General features: G+C 38.5%; 1 protein-coding gene across 3 annotated transcripts in view; it reads left to right on the top strand.

Annotated features, from left to right (window-relative positions):
- FAR1 (fatty acyl-CoA reductase 1) overlaps positions 1–25,119 on the top strand; it is a 35,258-nt gene extending 10,139 nt beyond the window's left edge. For 2 of the 3 annotated variants that reach the window (XM_038137835.1, XM_038137836.1), the window contains exons 2-12: positions 1,177–1,371; positions 4,853–5,028; positions 6,783–6,962; positions 8,702–8,879; positions 9,426–9,470; positions 9,581–9,699; positions 10,187–10,254; positions 11,776–11,947; positions 18,607–18,736; positions 20,007–20,134; positions 22,144–25,119. In XM_038137835.1, coding sequence (XP_037993763.1) covers positions 1,183–1,371; positions 4,853–5,028; positions 6,783–6,962; positions 8,702–8,879; positions 9,426–9,470; positions 9,581–9,699; positions 10,187–10,254; positions 11,776–11,947; positions 18,607–18,736; positions 20,007–20,134; positions 22,144–22,306 — 1,548 coding nt within the window. In that variant the 5' untranslated portion in view covers positions 1,177–1,182 and the 3' untranslated portion in view covers positions 22,307–25,119. Of the gene's footprint in view, positions 1–1,176; positions 1,372–4,852; positions 5,029–6,782; positions 6,963–8,701; positions 8,880–9,425; positions 9,471–9,580; positions 9,700–10,186; positions 10,255–11,775; positions 11,948–12,267; positions 12,437–18,606; positions 18,737–20,006; positions 20,135–22,143 lie in introns of all 3 variants that reach the window. The other variant, XM_038137837.1, reaches the window with a different exon arrangement.
- Positions 25,120–26,659: the final 1,540 nt, after the last annotated feature.

Here is a 26,659-nt window from a genome sequence, read left to right as displayed (position 1 = left end):
TCTGTGACTCTCTGTGGTCCCTTTTTGGGAGCGTTTTGGTCGTAGCAGTTTGCGTGGAACTGCTGTAGAGGACTGGAATTAGACATCCACTACATCAGCTCGGGATTTTGATGAGTCTAATCAGAAAGATTGGTAAAATTTGGTGGAAGTGTATCCATAATGCTACAATCTTATCTAGTGAAAGTAAACTGGTTAAGGGTTGCAGTAAAGATGTTGCTATAGCTGACTTAAAAGAATGGCAGCTCTGGATGATGCACTGTGATTGAGTGCTTGGGATCCTAAAGGCCATGTTGTCACTTTATTGTGAGACATACCAGTTATTTGTCCTTAAAAAGAGTTTCAGTTTCTCTTAGCAAGAATGACGTATTTCCGAGAGGCTGATGAAGGGAGAGGAGAAGAATCATGATTCTCAAGGTTAACTTACTAACTGAAGCAAAACCTAAAGCATTTTCCAGCTTTGTGCTGAATTTGAGTAATAATCCCTTACCCTTCATTTTATTAGGAGTGTATTTGTGGTTACATCTTAGTTTGTTGAGAATTCTAATGACTTCATTGTTTGTTTTTTCCCTCCCAAATGACATAATGGATGAAGCAGTTGGAAAACTCTTATCTGTGGATCTGTGTGGGTTTTTTGTAATCAGTGTAAAACTATCAGATCCCATTCCAAACAACTAACTCAGCCTTCTCTCTGGTTTAGTGTAATTGGTAGGGAGGCTCATCCTAACAGTGACAGGAGGCTCTGCTGGCACAGTCAGAATACCAGGGCCAGCAATTGGGATGCTTGGCTCCCTGTCTTCTGTCAGTGGGTTTGAAGAATCCACTTGTGATACAACCTCTAGTTCACATGGAGCAGCCCCTTGGAGTGGTAAAGCACTGTGCACACAGAGGCAAAAATAGACTGAAGTTGGGCTATTTTCCTGGCTGAGTGGATGTCTCAGTCTTTAAAACACTGTTAACAGGGGCAGTTTACAAGAAGATCTGGAATGACTGTAGTGACCCTGTGGGAATCTTTCAGAATGTTGTCAAAAAAGACAGCTTCAAGTACTGGTTATAGGTAAAAAAATCTGTTAAGCATTTCTTTCAGGTATAAACAGCACAGATATAATTATTCAATCATCTGCAAATCTGGACTCTGTAAGTTCTTTAACATACTTTTTGTTTTTATCTTTTGTAAAGGTCACAATGGTTTCCATTCCTGAATACTATGAAGGAAAAAACATCCTCCTGACAGGAGCTACAGGCTTTGTGGGAAAAGTGCTTTTGGAAAAGCTGCTCAGATCCTGTCCTAAAGTGAAAGCAGTGTATGTGCTGGTAAGAAAAAAAGCAAAGCAGACACCAGAAGCACGAATAGAAGAAATTACCAGCTGTAAGGTATGTGTCATATGCTCACAAAGTTAATTTTTGTCCTTCATTATGATGTTCTCATTTCTTTTTGAGAACAGTTTCAGTTTGTCTAAAACAAAATGTTACTGTTATTTTTTGTTGTTGTTGTTCTAACAGAAATACAAAATCTAAGACCTGGCAGTGCTTCTCTGGCTGCTTCAAGATGTTGGTCTCTAGCAAAGGCAGTAGTTGAAAATTATCCTGTATTTAATTCAGGAGGAGGATGTTCAGCTGTAATGCAGAAATGAGAAGTAAAAATCTGTGTTAGAGCTTGTTAAGAGAATATAAAATCAAGTACAAGAGGTAGTGAACTGAGAGTTGTAAGATGGATTGAGGCTCTTAAAGATCTCAAGCAAGTCACCTTTTCACCTTGTGCCTTCTCTTTTTTTCTGGAATGTGCTACTGGATCTAGCAGTAAATAAGAATGTGTCATCTCAACAGGAACTTACATTTGTAAGTGGAACAGAAATGTTTGGCTTAGCAGATTGTTGCAGATTTCTGTCGGTCAGCCTGTGACAGCTAGAAGGGCACTGAAGGTCTGTGCTGTGGAATTATCCAAGTGGCTCTCTAAATGATTTTCTGTGCATGCTGGGTCAAATTTGCTCCTGAAGAGACTCATTACCTGGATATTCTGGTGAGCTAGGCTGACCATTCTTACTAAGTGTAGAATTATCCATCTCTGTTGCCCATCTTTCTCCTTAGAGAGTATCCTGTTCGTGATGGGAAGGATGAGCAGGATGAGGAGAGATTTCTGGCATGAGCTTTGCTAAAGCAGAGTTTGTTTATTTCTATCTAGGCCTTTCTCTTATGAAACACAGGTGTCAGCAGTTTAATTTTTTCATTGAGATACAATGTAGTCTGTACAAAGTGTGTTCTTAGAAGGTGCTAAAGGGGAATCAATAAGGAGCTATGAATGCACTTAGGAATAAGTTGTTTAAAGTACAGCAGTGGATTTCTACTACTCTGACTAGCTGGGATTATAGCAGATATGAGGATGGCTGTTCCCTAGTTCATTTTTTTCTGTAACCAGTCAAAAAACTGTATCTCATTGCTCAAAAAGCATCTTCCTGTTGTCTTGTGCAGTGTCATAGAACAGAATGAGTTACAGTGGGATTCTATCTTAAAATTCAGTTGCATGTTCTCTTTACATAAAACCTTCAGTTTGTCACTGCCCTGAAACAAAGAAAAGATCTCCAGACTAAGCTCTGAGATGCAAAAGGAACATTTTCTCAATTCACTTTTTGTATACACTGTTCCCCAAGGAAAGGTGGGGAGTATTTGGGCAGAGAGAGTAGCAGCACTAGTGTGGGCTGACTTAAACTTTGGTAAGCTGTGAGGCTCAGTATGGCTTTTAGGAAACCTGTTGTAAAAGGCTTTTACATTTGAGTCAAAGTCTGCTTGTAGTCTGCTCCAGCTCCTGTTGAGATAAAAATCTGATGTGATTTGAGTCTTGGTGAGCACTTATTGCTGGAGCAGGTTCACAGCAGAAGCCCCGGTAAGGAGAGTTACTGCTTGAGGCAGGAACATGCAGGGATGGAATTGCTCATCTATGCTGAGATGTAGAATAGGGTCAGGTGTTTGTTCTGTCTTTATCAAATGATTAGACAAGATTGAAAGTTCATTGTTTAAATGGTTTTGATGTCATCAAGATTCTTCCAAAAGTCTGTGAAAACTTTAAGAAGATCTATTGTCTTAAGCTGTCCAGTTGCAAGGGCACTGCCAGTAACTCTTCACAATTTAGATGGACTCATTAAGTGTTCTGGAGATGTTTCAACATTCTGTTTCTTGAAGAGTTTGAAATCTAAATGGGTGAATTTTGGTAATAAATAAAATAAATGTGAAATAAACTGAGCTACAAATAGCAAAACAGTGTTGAGGTTTCTACTTTCTTTGGACTTCAGGTATCTAATTCCTCTGCTGATTTGCCATATGTATTGCATGCAGTCTAGGTATTTCTTCTCCTTAGTCCTGGTGTCAGTGCTAGTAAGGGGTATGTGGAAACAGTGCATGACTATGGCTGTGAAAAGGGTATAATAGGTGTGATGGATGTATGAAGGATAGAAACTTGCTCTTGAAGAGCTCATCCATGGTACTGCTTTTCTGTTATAAGGCAGTATCACACATTAATGTGGTTAACAGGCAATTGCTTCAGCTCCCTGGAGGAAGGTGCCATCATTCCAACTAAAAACATAGTAGGCTTATTTTTCAAAATCACACAAAGTTTCTGCCCTTAGGTAAGAACTGTTTGCTGTACCCATAAGAGTTTCAGAGGCTTTAAATGCTGTCTTGGCAACTTTGTCCTATAAAGTGAAGCTTCATGTTTGCAAAGTCCAGCCAAGCCTGGAAAAGTGGAGATGTGCCATGTTCTCCCTGTAGATTTAGCACTGCTATTTCAGGTGGCCACACAATGAGCTTCATTGGCTCATGTTTGGGTTGAAAAAACATCTCCAAAAAAAGAGCTGGACCTTTTTTAGGTCACACAGCTGTGGGGCTTCTTGCTCTTGCCAGTGTCAGAGAAGCAACAGGAATAAAGAAATTAGAAGGACGAGTCTCTGTGGTAGAAATGCAAACTTACATTGCCTGAAGTGTTGTGAAACTGCACCTTTAGGTGACTTAATTTATAGTTTAAAATTAATTAGCATCATTCTGTAAGAAAATGTCTTTGACTCTGTGTATTTGGTATAACCACATGCTTGGGCAGGAAAAAGAAAGTACTGCCATGATTTTAATGCAGTATAATTGACTGGTGTTGAAGCAGTTGCAAGATATTGGCCCCTGGACAGTAAAGAAGGGTCTGCTCTTCTGCAGTTTTCAAGGGTGTTTTATTCCCACAGTACTGTGTGGCTCAGGAAAACTTGCTTGCTAATGAGTGTAAATAAGATGAGACAAGAATTTTGATCTGTGTGTTAAGCCACCTGGTTAGAACCCAGCTATTTATGAGAAGAATTCTTGATGGAATGTAATTTTGGTGAGATTTTTTTTCAGAGGGAATTGTTGAACACCAATTTAATAAAACTTAATCAGATGTTCTAATGTGGTATGCCTTTTTTCTTTTAACTAACCAGAGAAACTATTTCTTGGTTTTTTTGGTTTTTTTTTTTTTTTTAATAATCTGGAAGTTCTCCAAGACTGGCATAATTTGGGGATAGCATTTTTTAAATCACTGGAAATTTGTAAATCTTAATGCAAGATTTCTAAACCTAAAGTCCAACATGACTTATATAAGAATTTGAATAGCTATTATCAAGTTTGGGAAGTGGGTAGACTGTTCCCTTTCCTTATGTTGGAAAAAAATGTAGTTTATGAGAAGTCTGTAACGTGTTCTTATGGTATTGCTAATGCACTGTTCTAACTTCCTGATGATCTTGAGAAGTTAGGAGGTATAGACAAAGAATGTGGGATTTTTCTTCACTTAAATGAAATGTTTCTCTTACCTTCACTGAGTTTATAGTCCTCTTATTTTTGACAGCTCTTTGACAGATTGAGAGAAGAGCAACCAAACTTCAAAGAAAAAATAATAGTAGTTGTGAGTGAACTTACACAGCCTGAACTGGATCTTAGCCAATCAATCAAGGAAGAACTTATAGAATGCATCAATATTATATTTCATTGTGCTGCTACAGTCAGATTCAATGAAACACTAAGGTGAGTCTAAAATTCTGTTTACCCTGGTCTGGTAAACCAGTGGTGCTCAAAGGGAGGGGTGAATCAGGTGTCTGCCCAATGTTGCAAATATGGGTAGAAAGGATACAAATAAGTTGCAGCTACATTTGCTGTGCTCCCTAGTCATGCCAGTTTTCCTCCTGGTGTATAGAGGTAAGCACAAATTATTCCTTTGGCCTGCCTTGTTAGAAAGGGAATGCACCTTTTCAGAGGATAGAATTTTGTGAGAAAAGTTGTGTGTGGGAGGTTCTAGTGCTTTCTCTCTTACATGATAAGCAAAACAGGAGAACACAGCTCAGCTTTTCTTCCTGTTTTAAAAAGTCCCTTATTAATACTGGAGGTTTGCATTGGAAGAAGTGGGGAGAAGCAGATGCACTGGGACAGACATGAAAACAAGAAGTGGAAAAAGTGGTGCACACAGCTGGGATTATGAGCTCCTTTGACTTGTTGAAAGACATAGCAAACTAATTAGTTACCATTGATGTTAATTGCTTTGGGATAATGCTCCCCTTTCCTGTCCCCCACTTCAGTAATAATGTGAGATAAAGCATTCTGGAACTTAGTGATTGTTTGGGGGAATACCGATTTTGTTGTTGTTGTTAATGTAACACTTTTGTTGCAAAGACTTTTGAAGTGTTGCTTAGCTGTACTCTTGAAACTTGATAGTGCACTGTGTACGAGGAAACTGGTGCCTACGGCAGGTCTGTAGGCTGGAGAGAAAATGTAAACTATAAAATAATCATAGGAGTTGGTCAGCAAGCTGTTATCTGCTGGGAGCTGTAGAGATACACCTACTCTGCTGCAGTGTCCTTAAACATAGAAATGAGCAGGCGTGGAGCTGGAGTGGAGGTGTGGTTCTTGGTGGTTTGCCTTTTTTTCCCCCCTTTCTTCCATCCTGTATGGAGCCTTTTGCTATCCTACAAGAAGATGCCAATGTCCAGCTTACTGGCCCACTGTGGTTGTGATATTTTATGAAAATCCCTTTGCTAGGATTTTCTTCTCCTGAGAAGCTGAAGGGCCTCAGCTCCAAGTGTAAACAATTTGTTATCTGCTGCTGTGGAATGCAGCAGGTGCTTCCTCGATTGGTCAGTGTGGGATGTTTCTACTTGGTGGCCAATTGAGGAGGCAGCAGCTCTGGGACTCTCTGGGAGTCACAGAACTTTGTTATTCATTCCTTCCTATTCCTGTCTTGCCTTCTGATGATTCTTTTCTCTCTGTTCTTTGTAGTATAGTTATAGTGTGGTCTTTTTTAATGTAATATATATCATAATATAATAAACCAGCCTTCTGAAATAGAGTCAAGATCTCCCCTTCCCCAAGTCCTGACTGCCCTGAACACCCACGGTAATAGCCCACTAAGCCTCCAAGTTGTTGACCTCACTCAGCTTGAAGTTGGAAGTTCAGAGGTGCATCTTATGGAAGCTTGGTGTTGTTGCATTATTTCCTTTGTGTTCTATGGAAAATGGACAATTGGATTTAGATTGAGGAAATCAAAGGATGCTGGTAAGGAAAGGGTACAAGGAGCATTATTCTGAACATTGAGAGGTGTTCTAGATTAGGACTGTGGTATAGTATTCTAAGCAGAAAATTAGGGCAGTCTCGATGCTGCTTTTTTGGGGTTGGTTGGAGAATTCAGGGATACTTTATATACCCAGCACTGAGGCATTTAGGAATGAATTTCTTTCTGCTTGTTTTTGTCTTGCTTTCTACTAATGACATTTCTGTTGAATCAATAGAGATGCTGTGCAGTTAAATGTGGTTGCCACACAACAGCTCCTTTCCTTGGCACAGCGGATGAAGAATCTGGAGGTGTTCATGCACGTTTCCACCGCCTATGCGTATTGCAATCGGAAACAGATTGAGGAAGTCGTGTACCCACCTCCTGTGGATCCCAAGAAACTGATAGATTCCCTTGAGTATGCGTTACATTTTATGAATTTACTTGGATAATCTGTATCCTTTTTCTTCCTGCTATTGAAGTACCAAAAAATGGTTAGGAGCTGTAAAGATGAAGAGTTATCTTATGCTGTCCCATAGGTCTGACAGCATGTCTGACACTCCCCTTCTCTGTAAGGGACATAGGTTAAGGTTTATGGTTTCTTTAAGCTGAGCTGGCTGTGGAGGGGTACTGAAGGAGAGGGATGCTCACAGCTACTCCTGGTGCCCCCTCTGTGCTGAGAGTGCCAGTCTTTCAGCTGTATGATTGGCTGAATCAGGAGATGCTGATAACTCGTGCTGCTACCAGCATTGTGAAGGAAATGATAAAACTGAGGTGCCTTGAACAGCTGCCTCTACCACATCCACTTAAATGCCATTGCAAGAGGAGACTGAGATGCTCAAATAATATTACTTACTGTGGAAGTGGTTCTGTTAGGTATGCTGAGAGCCCAGACATTAAAAATCTGTTTTCTGTAGCTTTAAGTCTTGGATTGGGCATTATGGGTTGGAAAAATGACGAATTTGATTTTTTTTTTGGTGTTTATTAATTGTCCTGAGGTCTTACTCAGTAGCTGTCAAACTCTGAAACAGGTGACGATGTGGGTTAAGTGTAATGTAACTCTACAACTCTACATCAGTCTCTTCCTTCTTACCTGTTGTACAAAATATCACCTCTTGGAAGAGAAATATGAAACCGAATAAAACTAATTAAAAATTAAAATACCTACTTGTTATTTTAGGTGGAAGAATGCTAACATTAAGACCAAGTGAGCTACCACCTGGAGTGCACGTTGAACCAGCCCTTTCTTGTAACATTGACTTTAAATACACTTAGAAAATGAGGGACTGCAAAACAGTCATATTTTTGAATATCTGACTTGTGAAGACACAAATTTAACTTAAACTGTTTGGTGTGGGCTATGACAGCTGTGTGTACTTTAGAACCCCTGAGGGGAGGCTTTTGTGAAGTTATAAAAGAGTGATCTCTAGCCTTCACTACCCCTCTTCCTACCCTGTTCATATCAGGAAAGGAGTCTGATGTGTGTCCACTTCGTAACATGACATTGGTGAAAAACAATAATTTCCATTTCTGTGACTAAGAGACCAAAGCAAATAAAATTCAAGTCCTGTTTTGCAGTGAAGATCACCAAAGTAGCAATATTTGCAGAGGCACATCTTACTTGTGTGCTATGACTGAAGGTTATTACGTTTTTAATAGGAACTGGGAAGCAAGATGAAATTGCAAGGTTTGACTAATTTAAAGGGAGAAAGAAACGCTGTGACCAGCTTGCTTCAGGGGTGGTGTATGATTGCTCACTACCACAAAGGTGGAGGGGATGCTGCTAATGCAGCTGGGACTCCCTTGCAGTGATATCACTTTGTAGATCATAATGCAGTGAGCCTGTGTTCCAAAGACTAATTTGCTGTGTCTGCACTCCATCTTTGAGAATTTGGATTATTGTAAAGGAGTGTACTGCTTGCTCTGTAGTTTGTGTGTTACAAGTGAATTTCCAGGGCAAAAAATAAATGCCAGTATGCTTCTTTTGATGGACACTGAACATGCAATCCTTCATTTTTCTGAGAAACTTGTTTTTGTTTAGGTGTGTGTCCCTTGTTCTTTAAATGAGAAAAAAATAGTCATGGTAACTTCACCATTTGCCTCCCCAGTGAAGCAGTATGCAGTAATTTACACTTACTTCTTGTTCTGTTTCTTTAGGTGGATGGATGATGACCTAGTGAATGATATTACTCCTAAACTGTTAGGCAAAAGACCTAATACCTACACATACACGAAAGCCTTAGCTGAATCCGTGGTGCAGCAGGAAGGTGCAAATTTAAACATTGCCATTGTAAGGCCGTCCATCATTGGTGCCAGCTGGAAGGAGCCTTTTCCCGTAAGTCCCTGAGCTGTCACCTGACCATCTTGCTGTAGACTGTAGTACACACTGGGAGCCTCTTTATCCAGTGACCTTTGTAGAGGAAAATCTCTTGGACCATGAAGTAGTGTCTTGGTTGCTTCTGGATGACTGATAACAGTATACAGAGTCTAAATACTGTCATCAAGGCTGAGCAAAAATGTATTTTGGGTGAAAAATGAAAAACACCTGAGTTGCTTGTCTGAAAATACTTGTAAACTTGAATACTTTGAACATAAATGTATTTTTATGGACAATTGCAGTTCATTCACTAGGAAATAAATAAACATCTCTTTCTGAAGAACTGTGGTGTCCTGCATGTAGATCTCCGAGTCATAGGAAGTTGATACATCACCAGAATTTGCTATGGAAAAACTTTATTTAGCAATATGGAACTAAAAATCTTTCTCCTCTCTGGTCTCCTTTTGCTTACACATGTAAAAACTGCTCAGATTTTCCCTTGAAGCTGGTCTACTCTTCAGTGTGCTCTAACCAAATCCTCTCCCTCTTCCCCCTTCCTAATAGGGCTGGATTGATAACTTCAATGGACCTAGTGGTATCTTCATTGCTGTAAGTAATGAATATACTTAATTTTCCCCCTCCTTTTGAAAGGCAGAAAAGCTTCATATGTTTCACTGCTGGGTCTTCTGTCTCTCTTTGTTGTTGTTTTGTTCTTCAAGGCAGGAAAAGGAATTCTTCGAACAATGAGAGCTTCCAACGATGCACTAGCAGATCTTGTCCCAATAGATGTTGTTGTCAATACCACACTCGCTGCAGCCTGGTATTCTGCAATTAATAGGTATAAATGGTGACAAAAGAGAGTACTGAATATTTGGAAATGATATTGTGTATTTGGTAAGCCAGTCTTGTATTGAAATCCTCATCAGTGTCCTGCTGTTCCCTGAGGACAAAGGAATCTAAGGTTCTGACAGCTTAGCCTCTCAAAGGGTAACTTGCTTATGCCAGAGGAAGACATCACCTACTGATATTATGAATCTATGTCTGAAAATTCTCTCCTGGGTCTGGTTTGTAATCAATACAACCTGCAGTAGTGTAGGTGAATACCTTCTCTGAAATAAAAAAAAAAAAAAAAAAAAAAAAAAAAAAATTAAAGAAGAAAAATACTGAAAGATGCTAAAGCAAAAACTCTACCATGAGACTGATGCTTTCTGCTTTATATAAGTGATGCTGTTGAGGGAAAGGATAACTTTGGGCATCTGTTCTGTTTGTGTTTTTAAAAGGCTGTTTTTCTTCTAACTTGCTCTTTTATTTTTTTTTTCCCCCAGACCAAGAAAAGTCATGGTGTATAACTGTACAACAGGTGGCACCAATCCTTTCCACTGGAGTGAAGTTGGTATGCCATGTTTCTTTTTTCTCATTAGCCTTAATAAAAAAAGAAAATCAAACAGGTTATAATCAGTAAACCATAATGCATTTTTATTTTTGAAACAGGTATTTTAGCCATACCTCTCAATTTTGCAGTGAACTGTGCTTTCTCATCAGCTTCCACTGTTAATTCTTCCCCCCGCTCCTCCGGAAGCATTACCTCCATTTCATTTAGTTCTTATTGGTATTTTTCTTTGTTACTCTTATTCCATTATTAACTTGAACTATGGGAGAACTGATTTTGCTGTTTGCTGCTGCCATGACCTAATCCAGAGAGTGTAGGTAGTGTGTGGAGAGAAATGTTGCTCCGAGGAGCAGTAGTGATGCTGGGTGTAATGCCAACATCAATAAATACATATGAAAAAACATATGAATAAGCAGCCCACAATTAAATGTTTTGTACATCTGCATAATTGAGAGGTCTGGTAAGAGTTTTGCCCTTGTATAGCTCTTTGTGTTTGGCTTAAGCTGATTGTTGGTTGAGGTGGCTTTTTTAATATTCAGATTGTTGCATGACACTTGAACAAGTCATGTACAAGGTAGAGTGGCCTTTAAGGAAATATGACTACCTATTTTCACCTCTAAGATATCCTAAGATATAACCCACAGGCCAACAGCTTTGTAATTGCTTGTTGTAAAGAACAACAAGCTGTTTGGCATAGTAAAACAACTTACTACTTTTCAGTTTTCTTAGAAATTGAGTTCTGAAACTCAGATTATTTTTTTTCTTTCAGCTAATCTCAATACTTAAATCTATTTTACTTGGCGCTTGCCCATTTTACGTGGATTTGTAGTTGCAAACATTATTGCTTCAATTAAACTTGGAGAATTGCTGACTTATATCCTAGTTTGAATCAAGGTATTTAGATGCTGTCTATAAACAACAGCATAAAGTTATAAGAGGAGATTTAAAGGAGAGGTGAATTTCCACATAACTTTTAAAGACCCTGATCCTGCAATATCTGTTATGTACTGAATTTACAGGTGTTATCAAGACTTTCTCATGGAGTCTCACCCTAATTGCTTTTTTCTTAATGCCTAAATTTGGATAAATTGGTTGAAAATGTCATTTCAGATGACTGCAGGGTTCTCAATCTGTTCTAAAATTCTTCATACAAGCGATCAGAACAACCCTCTTCATGAAATATAGATGACTATTTAAATAGCTTTACTTGCTTTATAAACTGAAATTGTTGTCAGTGTTTGAAACCACCAACTTCTAAGGTAGAGAACAGAAAGAGAGAAGCTACTGTGAAATATGGTACTGAAGATGAAGGCATAAACCACCTCTTGATTATAATGAGAACCAGTTCAACAGTATTTTAAGTTAAAAGCTTATAACTGTTTTAATTTCTGTGCATTGTAGAAGAGATAGGGTGGTTATTTAAATAAGACCCTGCTGTTGATGCTGTACCCTGTAATGTACTTTCAAAAGCATTACATTTTACATGGTGATTATCGAAGCTGTTGTGCAACTTTTCTTTCTCAGAATACCATGTAATTTCCACTTTCAAGAGGAACCCTCTCGAACAGGCCTTCAGACGGCCCAATGTAAATCTAACTTCCAATCACCTTTTATATCATTACTGGATTGCTGTAAGCCATAAGGCCCCAGCATTCCTGTATGATACCTACCTCAGGATTACTGGAAGAAGCCCAAGGTAATGGTGACTGGCTCTGCCTTGTTTGTTCCTCTGACTTTTAAACAAAGCTATGCTTATACTGTGATGTATGTTGATTTTAATTTTTTTTTGGTATTTTTTCTTTCCCTGAATGTTTTGTGACTGAAACTCAACCTTTTTTTTCCTGAGAACAGGTCCTGGAATTCAAAGTGGCTTTGAACTTTCTAGCAAAAATGAGAATGTTTTTTGTTGGATAGTTTGGGGGTTTGAGTAGTCAAGAGAATTAAAAGATATAGAAGTGATGTTTGTTCTTGGATAATAAATACTAAAAATATGTTGATCCTTATTTTTTCCTACAGTGAGCTGCATGACTAAGAATTACGAGATATATCCATTAGAAAAAGTAGCAAGAATACCTTACTTTAAGTTCTCCTACAACCCCCTCTTGTATTACTGCCGGCGTGCAGAGAACCTTTTAGTGTTTTTCTTCTTTGATCTTTTGCTCATGTTGACAGGTCGAAAACCATGGTAAGAGGGCTAAAAATATCTTGCCCATAAGGTGGTGGAGACTTGTAAAGAAGACATGGCCTGGGCACTATCTAGGTTTACTAACTAAGCAATAAGAATCCAGTGGCTGCATTTTGAAGAGTTTAATGACTGGCCTAACAATGCTGCCCAAGGGATGTCTTGGATCAGAATCCTAGTCAGTCATTAAACTCTGGGAAGTGGCTTGTGTTAAAGTTGTTGTTGCTTTTATAAACTGAAAATGGAATGGAGGACTGATCTTTTAATTGCAGATTATTCCTGTAGATGATACAAATTGACCTGGTACATTGGTTTGTATCATCTCAACATTCCATTCAGTTTATAATGTTTAGGCTAGTATTTGGCTAACTAAAGTGGTGAAAGTAATAGGCTAAACTAAAGCCTGTAGAAGGTATTTAAGGTACCACTTCAATTTGTGTCAGATTTGCCAAGCCACATGGCCTTAATTCATTGCTGATGTTACATTTTCACAAGCGTTCGCCTTCAGACTATGAAACCTCCACTGTGGTGACAGTGTATTGACACAAATGGTATTCACTTGTTGTCCTGTAGTCTAGGTCTGTCTTACAAGGAGGGCAAAAGCTCTGTAACACAGCAGTGGATGAGTAGAAAGGAGCTGTGTAAATGGTTTGTAGGGGAAAACCTCTCAGCTGCAACGGTGTAATACTTAGAGCAGCAGCAGTGGCAGTCAGCTGTGCCTGTATAATAATCTTCCCACATTAAAAAGTTTTAAGACTTTCAACTCCAAAGAAGGTATTGTATATAAAACATTTTAGCTTCCAGGTTCTCTTGCATTTTTCAAGTTATTTTTAATAAAAATGGATAGAAATTCCCTGACAGATATGAAAACTTCATCCCTCATTAAAATAGTTATGCTGTAAATGCCAACATCCTGTCTTCCGCATGGCTGGGAAGGAGTGCTGCCAGAATCTTGTCAGGCTTTGAAAGGCAGCTGGTCTGCTGAGTATTTGACCAGTGGGAGCAAAATGAGGCTGTGAATAATCATGCACTTTAGAACATTTAGCTTAGTTTTATATTCTAGCATATGAATGGAATGTTGAATCTTGTTTTTGCTTTTCCCGGAGTTCTTATTCGATGTCTAAATGGAATTTAGAACTTTCATCACTACTGGTACAATTGATGACATTAATACTTTACAGAATAAAAAAGAAATGTTTACTGATATGAATACTCCTACTTGGCTTACTAGAACAGTGATTGGATGGGTTTCCTATGATGCACAAGATTCCTGTTTGGAGAAAAGATGGCAGATTGAATTACACCGAGCTATGGTTCAGTCACAGCTTTTAAGCTGGCTGCACAGCCCACTTACAGGAATTCAGCTTTCATTAGACAGCACTCCTCTCTCCTTTTTTAAAGCATTTAAAAATGGGAGCCTGCAAGAGAAACAGTAAAAGTGAATGAATACCTAGATGCCAGGAAGAGGTACAGTGTTAAATCCTGATGGAATAGGCTAGTGTTTAATAATACAAGAATTTTGAGACAGATCTTTACTCTTGTACTTTTTTTCTAGTACTTTGAAGCTGCTTTAACTAAGGGGCTGGAGGGGTGTACTGCTGTTGCTGTGTCATTCTGTCAGTTGATAGAATGTTATTAATTACCAGGTAGCACGTACTCAGAAACTTCTAAGGACTTGGAAACACTACTGGATATTCTTAAACTCAATATAACGCTGTTCTGAGTGAAGACAGGCTGGCATAATTAAAAATGTGATCTTTTCCACTGTGATTTAGCAGAACAGTATAGTAAAAATGTAATAAAATGAGCACAAGAAGATATAAATACTTTGCTAACCTGCCTTTACATGGGTGGGTGCTTGCCCTCTCTGTGCTAAATACGTTGAAGTCTCTACAAGAAAAATAAGTAATGAAATCACTGTGCAGGTTTGACTGCACTCTTGTCATACCATCAGGATATTGTACTGCAGTCGAATGAAAAATCAAGTAGAAGAAAAGGAAGAAACTAGAAATAGATCAGGTCTATGATCCTTCAGAATTAAATGATTATGTTAGTAATAATAAAAATTAAAACAAAAAATCTTCCTATTTTCAAAGCATTTATTTGTCGTAATCATTCTGCAATGGGAAGTCATTTTTTTGCACCTCACTTGTGGAAGCAATGTTTTTGATAAAATGGAAATCTTTCTGCTGTTTCTGCATCTAGTTGAAGGTTCTTGAATTTAACGATTCTCTGATAGTATTAAAAGGTAAGGGAAGGAAGAAATAACCTATGTAATATTTCTTCCAAATTTGTATAGAAAGAACATGTACAAAAAGGACTGGCATAATGAAGATTTAATATTTTATACGAAATAATGCTCTAGCATTGGGCAATTATGTAACTAGTGGTGATAAACCTTAGCATTGAAGTTTAAAGGTAGTGTTGTTGGTAGCTTGCCATATATACCTAGTTGCTTAGCAAAGCTTATTAGTTGTCTAGTTATCTTTAACACAAGGCATAGCTTGCTCCTGTAACTTTGCATAGTGCTTAGCATGACAGAACTGTGTGTTATTTAAAAGCAGTTTGGTATATTTGAAATGTTAAAGCCTTTAAAAGTGCACACCAAGCAGGTCTTCCCAGTTGCTCTGAGAAAATAGCACGTGACATGAAATATTTAAAGTTGTAGTTCAGAGATTTCTGCAGCAATTTTTCTGTTAATGCTTCTTAGAAGCTAAAGGAAAGGTGTGGCTGATGTACAGAGGGAGATATGAAATTAGGTCTTTTACATCTTGTCATTTCAATTTAAAGCTTCTTAAAACCAGAAGCATCTTCCATGTAGTTACTGTCTTATAAACCAGAAATTAATTAGGAGCATAATCATGTTAAATAGATCAATACATTTTTATACCTTCACAGTGCCTAAATTGTGTGCTTAAAGCAACCACAGAGCTGCTGGAAAGATAAGAATTCAGTAGTGTGTCTTACAGTTCAAAATTTACAGCCAGGTGAAAATCCAAACAAAGACAAATCTAAAAGCTTGTTGTGTGTTTTTTAGAGAAGTCTTTAGAAAAAAGTAATTATCTGTAATGCTTCTGCAGAGACTTGCAGACTGGCAGCCTGTGGATCCACTGAGGGATCAGTCTGTATTTGGCATCAGGACTGTTTTAACCTGGAGACAATAGGTTGTGTGTAAGACTTCTTCAAATTGCAGTTATGGCCTTAAGCCAGGTCACTTTCAGTTGTCTGGTATAGAAACAAGCCCACCTAACTTATGGTTAATTGAATTAACTTGCTTAAACTTTTAATTCTTGTGATGTGCTTCTCAAACTGTTATAATGTGCTTGGTCTTGATGGCAGTTAGGACTGCAAAAGCAGGAGGCAAAATTCTACCTTGAATCTGGGTGAAAGTCACCCAGACCGGCTGCCTGCCACTAATGCTCAGGTCTGTGAGATGGTCAGCAGGGCTGGCTTTTCTCTGTCTTCAGCTGATGACGAAGGTGTGAGGCAATGCTTGGCCTTGTACTCACTGGTTATATTTGGTGCTGGTATTTATGACTCGTGTGCAATGGCTGTCTTTGGAATAACTAACCGTCAAAACTTCACGTTGAGGGATAAAGTTCCATTGTGTGACTCCGTGCTGGGTTTTGAGTCGTGTGTGCTGCCATTCACAGGAGGAGGGAGTATGGTGCCATTGAAGTTAAAGCTTAGTCTGCCAGAGCTACACCAGCGTCCACTAAAGGACACTCATTGCTGACATCTCTCAATGTCACCAGGCTGCTTTTTCCTCCCCTCGAGAGGAGAAGTGTAGTTTCCTGTTGATTTAGTGCGAGCCAGCAAAGTGTCACAGAGAAACTAGGTCCACTTCCTCCAACTTTGTCATTGATCGAGCAGCTGAGATAATGTGGAGAATTGCATTCTTTGGGCTTTCTTTCTAGAGAAAGAAACTAACCCTACAAAGAAAAACAATTTTTTCCTTGATGAGTTGAATCAGCTGGTTCCATGGTCAGCTGCTAAATCCAATTTGAGTTGGAGAGAGGGAGGGAAAAAAAACCCTCTTTTAAGCTTTTTTTTTTCTGTAATCAGCTTAGCTAAGCTCTAAAGTCATATCCATGAGCAGAGACAAAAAGAATCCCAGCAGAGTCTGCATTAGTTTAAATTTAGTTTGTTTTTTTTTTAAGAAAAGAATGAAAACCAATGTCAGTGTCCAGAAACAAGTTCAAAATATGCACTTATCTAATCAGATATTCATTTGCTCAGTTAGTATTTTGCAGAGGCACAAGGTTTTTAAACTGTAGCAGTCAAAGCACTCTAAAATTCAGCTGCTTGTCCAGCTTAGCATAGGGACACAGACTGGGAAGGTTCAAAAGGGCAAGTCAGGGTAAATAATCTTCAGACTGTCAGTGGACAGAGCTCTGCAAAAAGGCTTAAATGCTGTTTGGCACTAATTTTATCCAGGCGTTTTAGCTCTGAGGTCTTTTTGGCTTATCTGACCAGTGAGAGCTTTGCTTTCCAAGTTTTGAGTTATTTTCCTAATTTTTTGACATAACTAACATACCTTTTTTTTGGTTCAGTTTAGTCTTGGTTGTACAGGATATGTTTCAGATGCAGAGTCTATATTCCCAATTATTTCTGCATCAGAGGAGCTCCAGTTCAACTCAGTCCTCACTGATGTCACCTTGCCCAACTGGTGAAACTCTAAGCAGGTGTTTGAAAGCTCCTAGAGGTGCTTAGTAATAAAATCAGCTGCTGGTCTAACATTTGAAGTCAGTTCTGAATTAGTACTTATATTCTTATGACGTTTAAAAAAAATATGCTTTTTGGTGCTTTAGAGATTACATTTTTTTCAGTAGTCTCTGTGGTTTGTTTTGCTCCATTCTGTGAGAAGAAAAAGAGGAAATTTTAATGTTGTAGATTCTGAGATGCCAGCTGCGAGTAAGGGACACTAATGCAATGCGAAATACTTTCTTTAGAAGAATTTCTGGGACAATGTACTATATCCCTTCTACAAGTATGAGTGCATCTTGATGCACTCAAAATGCATTGCAGCTTTCAGAGAAAAAGAAGTTTGTTTTTATTGCTTCTGTGATCTTTCTTGGCAAAATTTACCTTCAGAAAACCATTTCCTGTTAGTACTGGGTTCTGCTTTCTTTGCTTCCCCCCTTACCATTGTGCTTGAAATGATCTGTGTCCTGCTATAAGGATCAAATTGGAGGCAGTTTTCCATTTCTGTGAGATGGAAATACCTAGAGCACCCAAAGCAGGAATTTAATAGCATTAGGCCGTGTGGTACTAGTTAGTACTTATTAAAATTGAGTGGCCATCTCTAGCACTGAGACACTTGAAACAATTTTCTTGTCACAAATGTGGAAGCTTTGCATCTGAGAGGCTGGATGACTCATACTTTTTTTTTTTTTTTGGCCCACTTGGGATGGTATGTTCAAAGAGAAACTTGCCCAAATTGATCCTTATAACATAATTTCTCTGTATTCCAAGTGGTGATTTTATAGAGTTTCTTCCTCTGCATAATAAAGGATGATGGAAGGTATTTCTGCATGTTTTGAAGTAGCATAGAACACAATCTGCTATGATCTATCTGTGCCCTTAAATATTTTCCTGCCCTTTGCTGCTGGTGGTTTTAAGCCTTGATCTCTTAGTAACCATAATGAAACCCTCTGTTCTGTTACAGAGATCTGGTCTTGCACAATGGGCAGGAAGATCAGGGCAACTTCCTCCCTTGTTTAAGGGGAGGTCCCGCACAGACATTCTGCTCTGTGCAATTTGAGACTTCTGTCAAGTCAGACTCTTGAGTACAGCTGAACATTCCAGTGTGCTGAAGGGAACGGTGTTCCATCTCCCTGTCCCAAACTAAGAGTTACCAGCAGAAGACAACATATTGTTCCCCCTAATAAAAAAGAAAAAATGGTAATTTACAATTCCACTGGGAAGTAGGATTAGGAAAAAAAGGACTGTGATAATTTCTGGTTTATGCAGAGATTGGACAGCCAAAGTTCACTTCAATACTATGCAGAAATATCCTATTGATGTGATATAATATGCTTTAGGTACAGAGCAAGATGGGATTTTTGGAGGTGGGGTAGGGGGTTGGAGGGTAAAAAATGTTATTGTCTATTTCCCTTGTTTGAACTAACCTTTATCCCTGTAACCTGTCCACTCCATGCCCCGGATTGCAGGATGATGAAGACAATAACACGTCTTCATAAGTCCATGATGTTTTTAGAGTACTTTACCAGCAATTCTTGGACCTGGAACACTGAGAACATGACCATGCTGATGAACCAGCTAACCCCTGAAGACAAAAAGGCAAGTGGCTGTGTGCTGTGGCCATGGAGGCTGAGAGGGGGACAGCAGCTCAGCAGTGCAAGATAGAATAAGGACCTGATGTCATGTGCAGCTGACCTAGGAGGAGCTCAGCACTGCAGGTTCCTGGGAGATCCTTTCAGATGTGCCAGGGCTGTGTGAAAAGCTACATCAGTGACATGAGGAGATGAAGAAGGGCAGGGAGAAGTGAAACAAGAATGACAGTTTGTTGATGGAGAAGGAAAAGTTGTTTCTTCCCAGGTTTAACTTTACTCCAAATTTTCCCTACCTCCTCCACCGACAATGGCTCAGGTGCCCCAATTGAATTTAAACGTCCCTTCTGCTATGACTTTGTTAGTTAGTATTCAGCAAAATAAAAATTACCAGTTACAGTTCTAAAAGCTCACATTCCCTTATGCATTTGAAACAATTTTGTCATTCTTGAGATGTCTTTGCTACTGAAGTGTTTTCCAGAATCAGTTCAGTAGTTACATTCCAGAAAAGCTGCCAGATTCCCAAATAAGCTGTCTAAATGTAGGAAATAAAATAGCTTTTGGTGATTTTTGTGTAGATGGTATTTCCACCCCATCCCATCCTCTTGCCTCCTCCTAGAAGCTTGAGTTCAGGAAAAACTTGAAAAACAAAATGCCAGACAATTTGAACCGCTAGTATTTTCAAATTGCTGCTTTTTGTTAAGATTTAAACACTGTTACTGTAGAATCTTGAGATGAAGAAATCAACACATCAGTAAAAAACTTGTGTATCAAATTCATCATAGTGATCTTCTCTCCTGCAGAAGGCATTTAGATTTAAATCTGTATTTAAAATATTACTGTACAACTCTAAGCACGGCTAACAGCACCCTGCACTTACCAAACAGTGAACTTGGCACAGAGCAGCGTTTATTTTAGAGCATATTAGAATAATTTTGTTGCTTAAAAATAAATAACATACTAGGAAATAGTTATTTTTAGGATGGAATTCCTTACAGACAGTTGAAGTTGGAAAACTGAGAAGTGGAGAGAAGAGCATTACTGCTGAGGAGGGAAAATAAGGCATGAAGTGATTGAAATTTGAAGAGATTATGTCACGAGCTGGTGGTTGAATCAGAAATGGGACCTAAATCTGGACAGTTTCTAGGATTAAGGATAGGGTAGCCTTCTTGTGTCAAAGGCAAATTGGATTTATCTGGAATAAAGACATTTATTTTCATTTAAATGATGTAGAGGTGAATTTTTAGGCAACTAACAGTGAAAGCTTTTCTCTTATGCAGACATTTAATTTTGATGTTCGACAACTACACTGGGCAGAATATATGGAAAATTACTGCCTGGGAACAAAGAAATACGTGCTGAATGAAGAAATGTCAGGCCTCCCTGCAGCTAGGAAACACTTAAATAAGTAAGTATAATCTTAATTTTTTTTTCTTTTAAGTATAATTTTATATTTTCTATGCCCTGCATTTGTCCAGGTTTGCTTTTACGTGTAATGACTTAATTGTTGTTAATAGCAACTGTTTAGGCTCTCCACAATTCTTCTGCTCCATTCCAGTGGTCTGAAGCATTTTCTAAAGCATTTGTTGTTCCTGAGTTGCTCCCAGAATTAATAGTATCAATCTGGGATCACTGGTGTGGATACTGTAATTCAGGTTTTTGATTTTGCCCAAGTATCTTTTGGAAGGTCGAAGGTACGTGGCTGCACAGGTCAGAATGGCTTCTTTGGGAAGTTTAACAGAACAATAGCTGTTCTGGGAATATGATCTTTTGAGGCAGATAAATAAGCAGGCATAAACTCTGCACTTCAGAGGAGGACACTTTGATGTTGGTGCTCTAGGATGACCTCCTTTAGCCTTTTCTCTGTGACTTAATTCCTGCCATTTGGATGGATTGGCACTGTCCAGAATTTTATTAGCACAGTTGCCCTTGTTTTGCTCTTGGCTGATTCATCAAGGCAGCTGTAGCCTTTGATTTCTCTTTTTTAAGAGTGAAATAAAAATAATCTTGTTCTGCAATGCTACATCATGTCTGCAAACCTGATAGCACAGAGAGAAACAATCCAGGTTGTGACTTGTGACTCCAGGTTGTTGTCATTCTAAAGACAAGGATCTGCAGCTGTGGAGGGGTTTGGTCTATGTTAAACTGACAAATACACTTTTGAAAGATAGGATCTGTGATAATGGTGGAAATAGCTAAACAAATCTCCATTCTTGGTTGTTTTGTTTGGGTAGTTTTTTTAATTTCTATTTAGATGCCATTAAAAAGTGCATAGAAATGATCACATAGTTGCTGTTCTTTGTGCAAAGGATCATCATGAAAATGACTCGAGAAATAATCTTGTATTGGAGCAGCCTCTGGTTGCCCCCAGCTCTAAAGTTTGTAAGTGGATTGTTTAGCAAGAGGTTTAGATTCTGACTTACATTTACTCTGAGGTATTAATTTGGTCTCTTTTGTTACCATCTAGTTCTTAACTCTAATCTGAACTTGGAGTGAGTCTGCTGCCTTAGAATTAACCAGATTTGGCAGCCCAGGGGACATTTTTCTCTAAGGAACCACTGGGTAGATTTGTTCTTTAAGTGGAAAAGTATTGCTTTTGTAACACACATATTTAAGCTGTTTTTCTCTGCAAATAAGATTTGTAAAGGAACCTAGCCTTACCTGTAAACAAGATAAAGGCTAAAGATTTCAAGGTTTTGCAAGATTTCCCTGAAAAGAGCTGCCTTTATAATATGAATTGTCATGATCTACTGAGCCAAAGAGATTGCTCTGTTTCTAAGAAATCTGAGCAAGTTCTGGCTGCTGTTTTTCTTGATGTTTCCATCTCTACATGTGAGAAGATTGCTAAAAAGCACAGTTGCTCTAAAAGGTCACTTAGTTTACCCTGCACTTTAAATATAGTTCCTTGAGAAGGAAGGAGTTTGAAATTGCAGTGAAGAGGGTGGAAATATCTGGAAAATTTGATGAGTTCTTATGATGGGGTGAGGTGTTTTGTTTTTTGTTTTTTTTTTCTTGTTATTGTCATCAGTGGCAGAGTTACTTCTACATATTTAAGAAGTTTTAAATACATGGTGGGGAGAAGGGAAGTTCAGTGTTAAATGTTTTTTGGTTGGCAGCCTTCTATAGGTGAGTTACCACTATGATGTTGGCTTTAGGAGGTTTCCATCAAGCAGCTCTGAAGCAGAAGTACGTGTGGTGAGCAACAGGGCTGACTCTGCTCCTTGGTTTTTCATCCTGCTTTCCAGCAGTGAAAAGCCTTCTCTGTTGGTTATTCACTTCTGTCATTACTCGTCACGTATCTTGAGATTAACAGATAAACAAATTGTATTCTACACCAGAAATTAATGTTTAGGGTGTTCTTTTTCCCTCAGAGTCTTTGTACGTTGGCCCTTAGTGATTGCTGTTGTTTTTGCCCAGGTTAAGGAACATTCGCTACGGCTTCAACACGATCCTCGTGATCTTGATCTGGCGTATCTTCATCGCAAGGTCACAAATGGCAAGAAACATCTGGTACTTTGTGGTTAGTCTGTGTTACAAGTTCCTCTCCTACTTCAGAGCCTCCAGCACAATGAGATACTGAGGAAGAGAATTTAGCATTAGGACATCTATGCATATGGTGGTCTAACTGCACAAACCCTGTAACATGTAGTCATCTCACATTTCGTGAAGCATAATTTCATTTTTAATTGAAGTGAGAAATAAGCAGTATGGTATTTGTAACGTTAGCTGTGTATCTTCCTGGAAACAGAGCAAATAAAAAGGGCAAGTGCCACACTGAATCGGCTTAGAAAAGCATTTAGATAACTTTAACTCTTTGACCTGGGGAAGACATATTAGACCACTGACCAACATAACTGTGCAATTTGGAACGTGTTTGATTGGAATCTGCCTTAACATGATTTTTTTTCTTTTTAAGTTTTATTCCACATTGAGCGAGATAAATATTGGCATAGTAGATACTAGTTGCTGTAGACCTATTTATTTGAAATTCTTCTAAATTACGAAGGGTTTTGCAAGTTGCAAAAGTGTACAAATGACTCTGGATCTCCTGAAATAAAATAATTGAGAACTTTTGTAATTTGTCTTTAGGTTTTGCCACTTCTTCCCTTCCCCTCAAAGTAGGGATGCAACAATGGTGCCTCCTTTGCATTAAAAGAAAAAAAAGAAATTAGAAAATGAACCAACCTTCCTTATTTACTGAAAGGCCTTTTGTATATCTGGGCTTCAGAATGCACTTTGTGATTCGGTTCTGTGCTTGAACCTGGCTGTGCCCAACTTGCATTTGTGTTGGCATGAAGCATTTGCTACTCTGAAAGCAGAATTGATCCTTGCATTGAGCAAATAAAAGGAAGTGTTACCTAGACAGGGGTAAATAAAGTCATTGACTGTCTTCTTTTTAATGATTTATCTTTTTTTATTGAGAACACAGAGCCAGCACTTCTTCTGACATAAAGGGTAAATGTAATGAAAAGGAATTTACTATGCTTGGTTGCTATTTATATTGCTGGTAAAAGTAGCTGGACAAGCTGTAGACTTTCATTAAGAGACACGCCTGTTTTTAAGTTGTAAGCAATGTTAGCAAATACTTCAAGAATTAATATTTTTTTTCCCAATCTCTGAGCTGTTAAATTTGATGCATGGTCAACACCAATGCACAAGCACACTTTCTCATCCCTGTCCTAGTAAAACCTCATTTCACTGGGCAAGCAGAGCAAGATGCACCTTGCTCCAAAATGAAGAGATGTTAACAGTTCTTCCATCTATCTTTTAACTTAAATTATTAGGTTTAAACCTGAAGAAATCTGGGTTTTTTCCTGCATGTTACTTTGTTTCAGTAGGGAAGACATTTGTAAAAATGGAAAGCTGTAAGAAAAGATTGAATCCTTATTTCTTTAATCCAAGACAATGCATGAAGATCCCTTTAAATTTTGGTTGCACAGATTTGAGAACACTGTAGTGTTTCTCTAATTCATGCACTGACCAGCACCCTTGCCCAGTGTTTGTTCATTCAAATCAGTTTGTACTGATGAATTTGTTCTTGAATCTTCCTGGAAAGGCAAATAATGACTTAATTACACAAGAACTACATTTTACTTGCCCTTGGTAGTTTTTTGTCCTCTTGAATTAAATTTGTAAAGAACTTATTTTGCTATTCTTCTAAAAACTCTTACTTTAAAGAGAACACCTTTCCTGCAGGTGTATATCTCATTTTGAAAAGATAATGGCTTCCTTGTTGAAGCTAAATATTCTGTAGTAAGTAGTTAAACTGTAATTCCTTTTTTAAATTCCTGGTGTATATATAAAGCTAGTGATGAAAAGCCTAAGTGGTCTAGGACCACACCTTGTGTGAGAGACCTCTGACTGTGGCTGCAATCAATTAAGGCTTCTGTGCTTGGAGATGTTACACTTTAACAGATACAGTAGGTGTATGACAATTTTAGCTGCCTCCCCAAGTATCTCACTAGACCTGAAAGTATGCTTAAGCATTCCTGGATTATAGACTTTATTCAGAGGAGCTTCCTGTCCACTGACACCCCTCGTCCCATGTTGGCACGTGGCTGAAGTTTGCTAAAGATAAGTACATCATACTCTGAAAGTTATTCTGTGAAACAATCCACTTAGGAATTTTGGTTGTTTCTAACGATAAACATAATATATGAACATTATAACATGATACTTCTAATGTTGATTTGTTAATACTGAGATGAACTATGAAGCCAATGAACCCATTACTCTCTGGTCCAAGACACTGCTAGGAAATTTAGTCTTTTGGATAAATAACAAAGAGAGGGATTACTTTAAGCCTAAGCTTATTTAACCTCTACGCTAAACATTTGCCAATTTAGAAACCCATTTTTTCCCCTCTTTGGAGAGTGTTCTGTGCCCTATTGGTATTTTACACCAATTCATCAGTCATCCTATTCAACTGACAGTAGATTCAATGTCACATTTTTTCTGCTGGTTTTGTCACTTCCTGTGGTCAGTCTGTGAAATTCTACCTGGAACTATTGGATTTTTTCCCTATGGGAGCCCTGTCCTTCTGCAGTTCTTCACACCAGTGATAGCACATAAAGGATGTTGGTCAGAAATATATTGGAACTATATTTTGGTCCATGAAGGCAGACTCAGTGTTTTGACTAGCAAGTTACAGGAGGGGTATTAGCTGGTTAATAGGAAGAGGAACAGACTGAAACAACATTATGACTGAACTGTTACTGGTATTTAAATTGGGGACCAGGAAAAAAAAAGACATTTTCCTGTAATGTTTTTCTCTGCTGTAGGAACAGATGTTTGGAAACAAATGCTAAATCTGTGAGCTTTTATAAGACATAAACAGAAATATTGGGTGCCTTTGTTTGTAAACCAAAAATAAACAAATCCCTTGAAAGTGTTGTTACAGTGTTCATTGTATCTTTTTATGTTGCTTAATCTAATTTGTGGAAAATACCCAGGTAATTTAAATGCCACCCTAGTATAAGTGAACATGTTCTTTTCATTTGTGAGAACTATGAAAATCAAGTTACTGATTCATGTGCATTTTGAAAAAAAGCAAAACCAAAGAAACTACACAATCACAAACCAAAACATAAACCCCAGAAAATCCACCAAACCCCCAGAATCTAAACCTTCATGAGCTTCCAGAATCTACTCCTTCATCAGAACACATGGTGAGGTGTCCCTGGTGTCATGGTGACTGTTCTGTGTGTCAGCCTCTTTTCCCCTCACTGTCATTGCTTGTTCATTTGTACTATTAGTTTCACATTTATTTAAATAGCATGAACCCATCTGCATTTTCGTATGGTTTAAAAAAAGGTACTGTGGTTTTGCAGAAGCTTTAGGATTAACATTTGAAGGAACTCCAGTTATTTATGGCATCTGCATTTCATGGTGAGGGAGGGAAAGGTAGCATTAAGTCAGTGCATCACCAAAATGCTGTGGGTTTTTGTTTTTTATTTCTTGGAATATTCATTTTTCACTGATTCCTCCTTTTTTTTTTTTTTTTTTTTGTCAGTCATACAGTCCTAAAGATCTGCAAGCTGTGGTTTGGGGTCTGCCAGCTTTAAGCTTAACCTTTTCTTTACAACTGAAAAACCAAACCGAGACGCTTTTTGTTGATCTCAAATTCAAACTTGGAAGCAAAGAGCACAAAGGTTTTAAGATTATGTCCCTTATGTCTTGTGCTGTTGAACATTTTGCCCTTTCTTCATAGTACAGTGTTAAATCCTGTGTTGTTGAGAAGCAAAGAACAGGTTTCTAAAGGTAACTTGGATTGAGAAGCACCCAGCACCGAGCTGGGAAGTAAAACTTCCCATAATTACACATACTTCCCAGCCTGTTGAGCAGAGCTGAAAACAGAAATGAAGAAAGACCACCAACGAATCCCTGCTCTGGAGAAATGCACTGAAGTGTATTTTTGTTTGTCAGTCTCTTTGTGCTGAAGCACGAGCGGTTTTCGTCTGGCCTGGAGACACTGGCTGTGTGTTTGAGGAAATCTCCAGAAGCAGTGGAGCTGATGGCAACTGTCAGCTCTGATTTTCAAGATGTGCCCTACCATCATAAATGTAGAAGCACAGGTTGACAGGTCTCACTTTAGCACTTTCAGTTCCAGGTTTCCTTCCTCTCTTGTGGAGCACTGCTCAGCCCCTCAGGCAGCTCTGGCCTCCTTTCTGCCTGCAGAGCACTTCCAGTTAAAGGTTGTGTAACTGAGCTGCTGCTCTGCCATCTCGAACTAAATTTAACCCCGCTTCACTTCCAAGATATTTATAAATGCTTTTCTCCTTCGTGTTATCCCAGTGCTTCTCTCCAGTGCAGGAGCTTTGGCTTTCCCTGCTCCACAGCTATTGTGACTCACTGATAGGTAATTAGTAATTTGTAATTATGCAACTATCTGTTCTGGAATATGGAACAATGACAGCTCTGAGCAGCTTCTATT

The sequence above is a fragment of the Motacilla alba genome, chromosome 5 (genome assembly GCF_015832195.1).
Source record: "Motacilla alba alba isolate MOTALB_02 chromosome 5, Motacilla_alba_V1.0_pri, whole genome shotgun sequence".
Classification (NCBI taxonomy): domain Eukaryota; kingdom Metazoa; phylum Chordata; class Aves; order Passeriformes; family Motacillidae; genus Motacilla; species Motacilla alba.
This window is presented reverse-complemented; position numbering and strand designations above follow the sequence as displayed.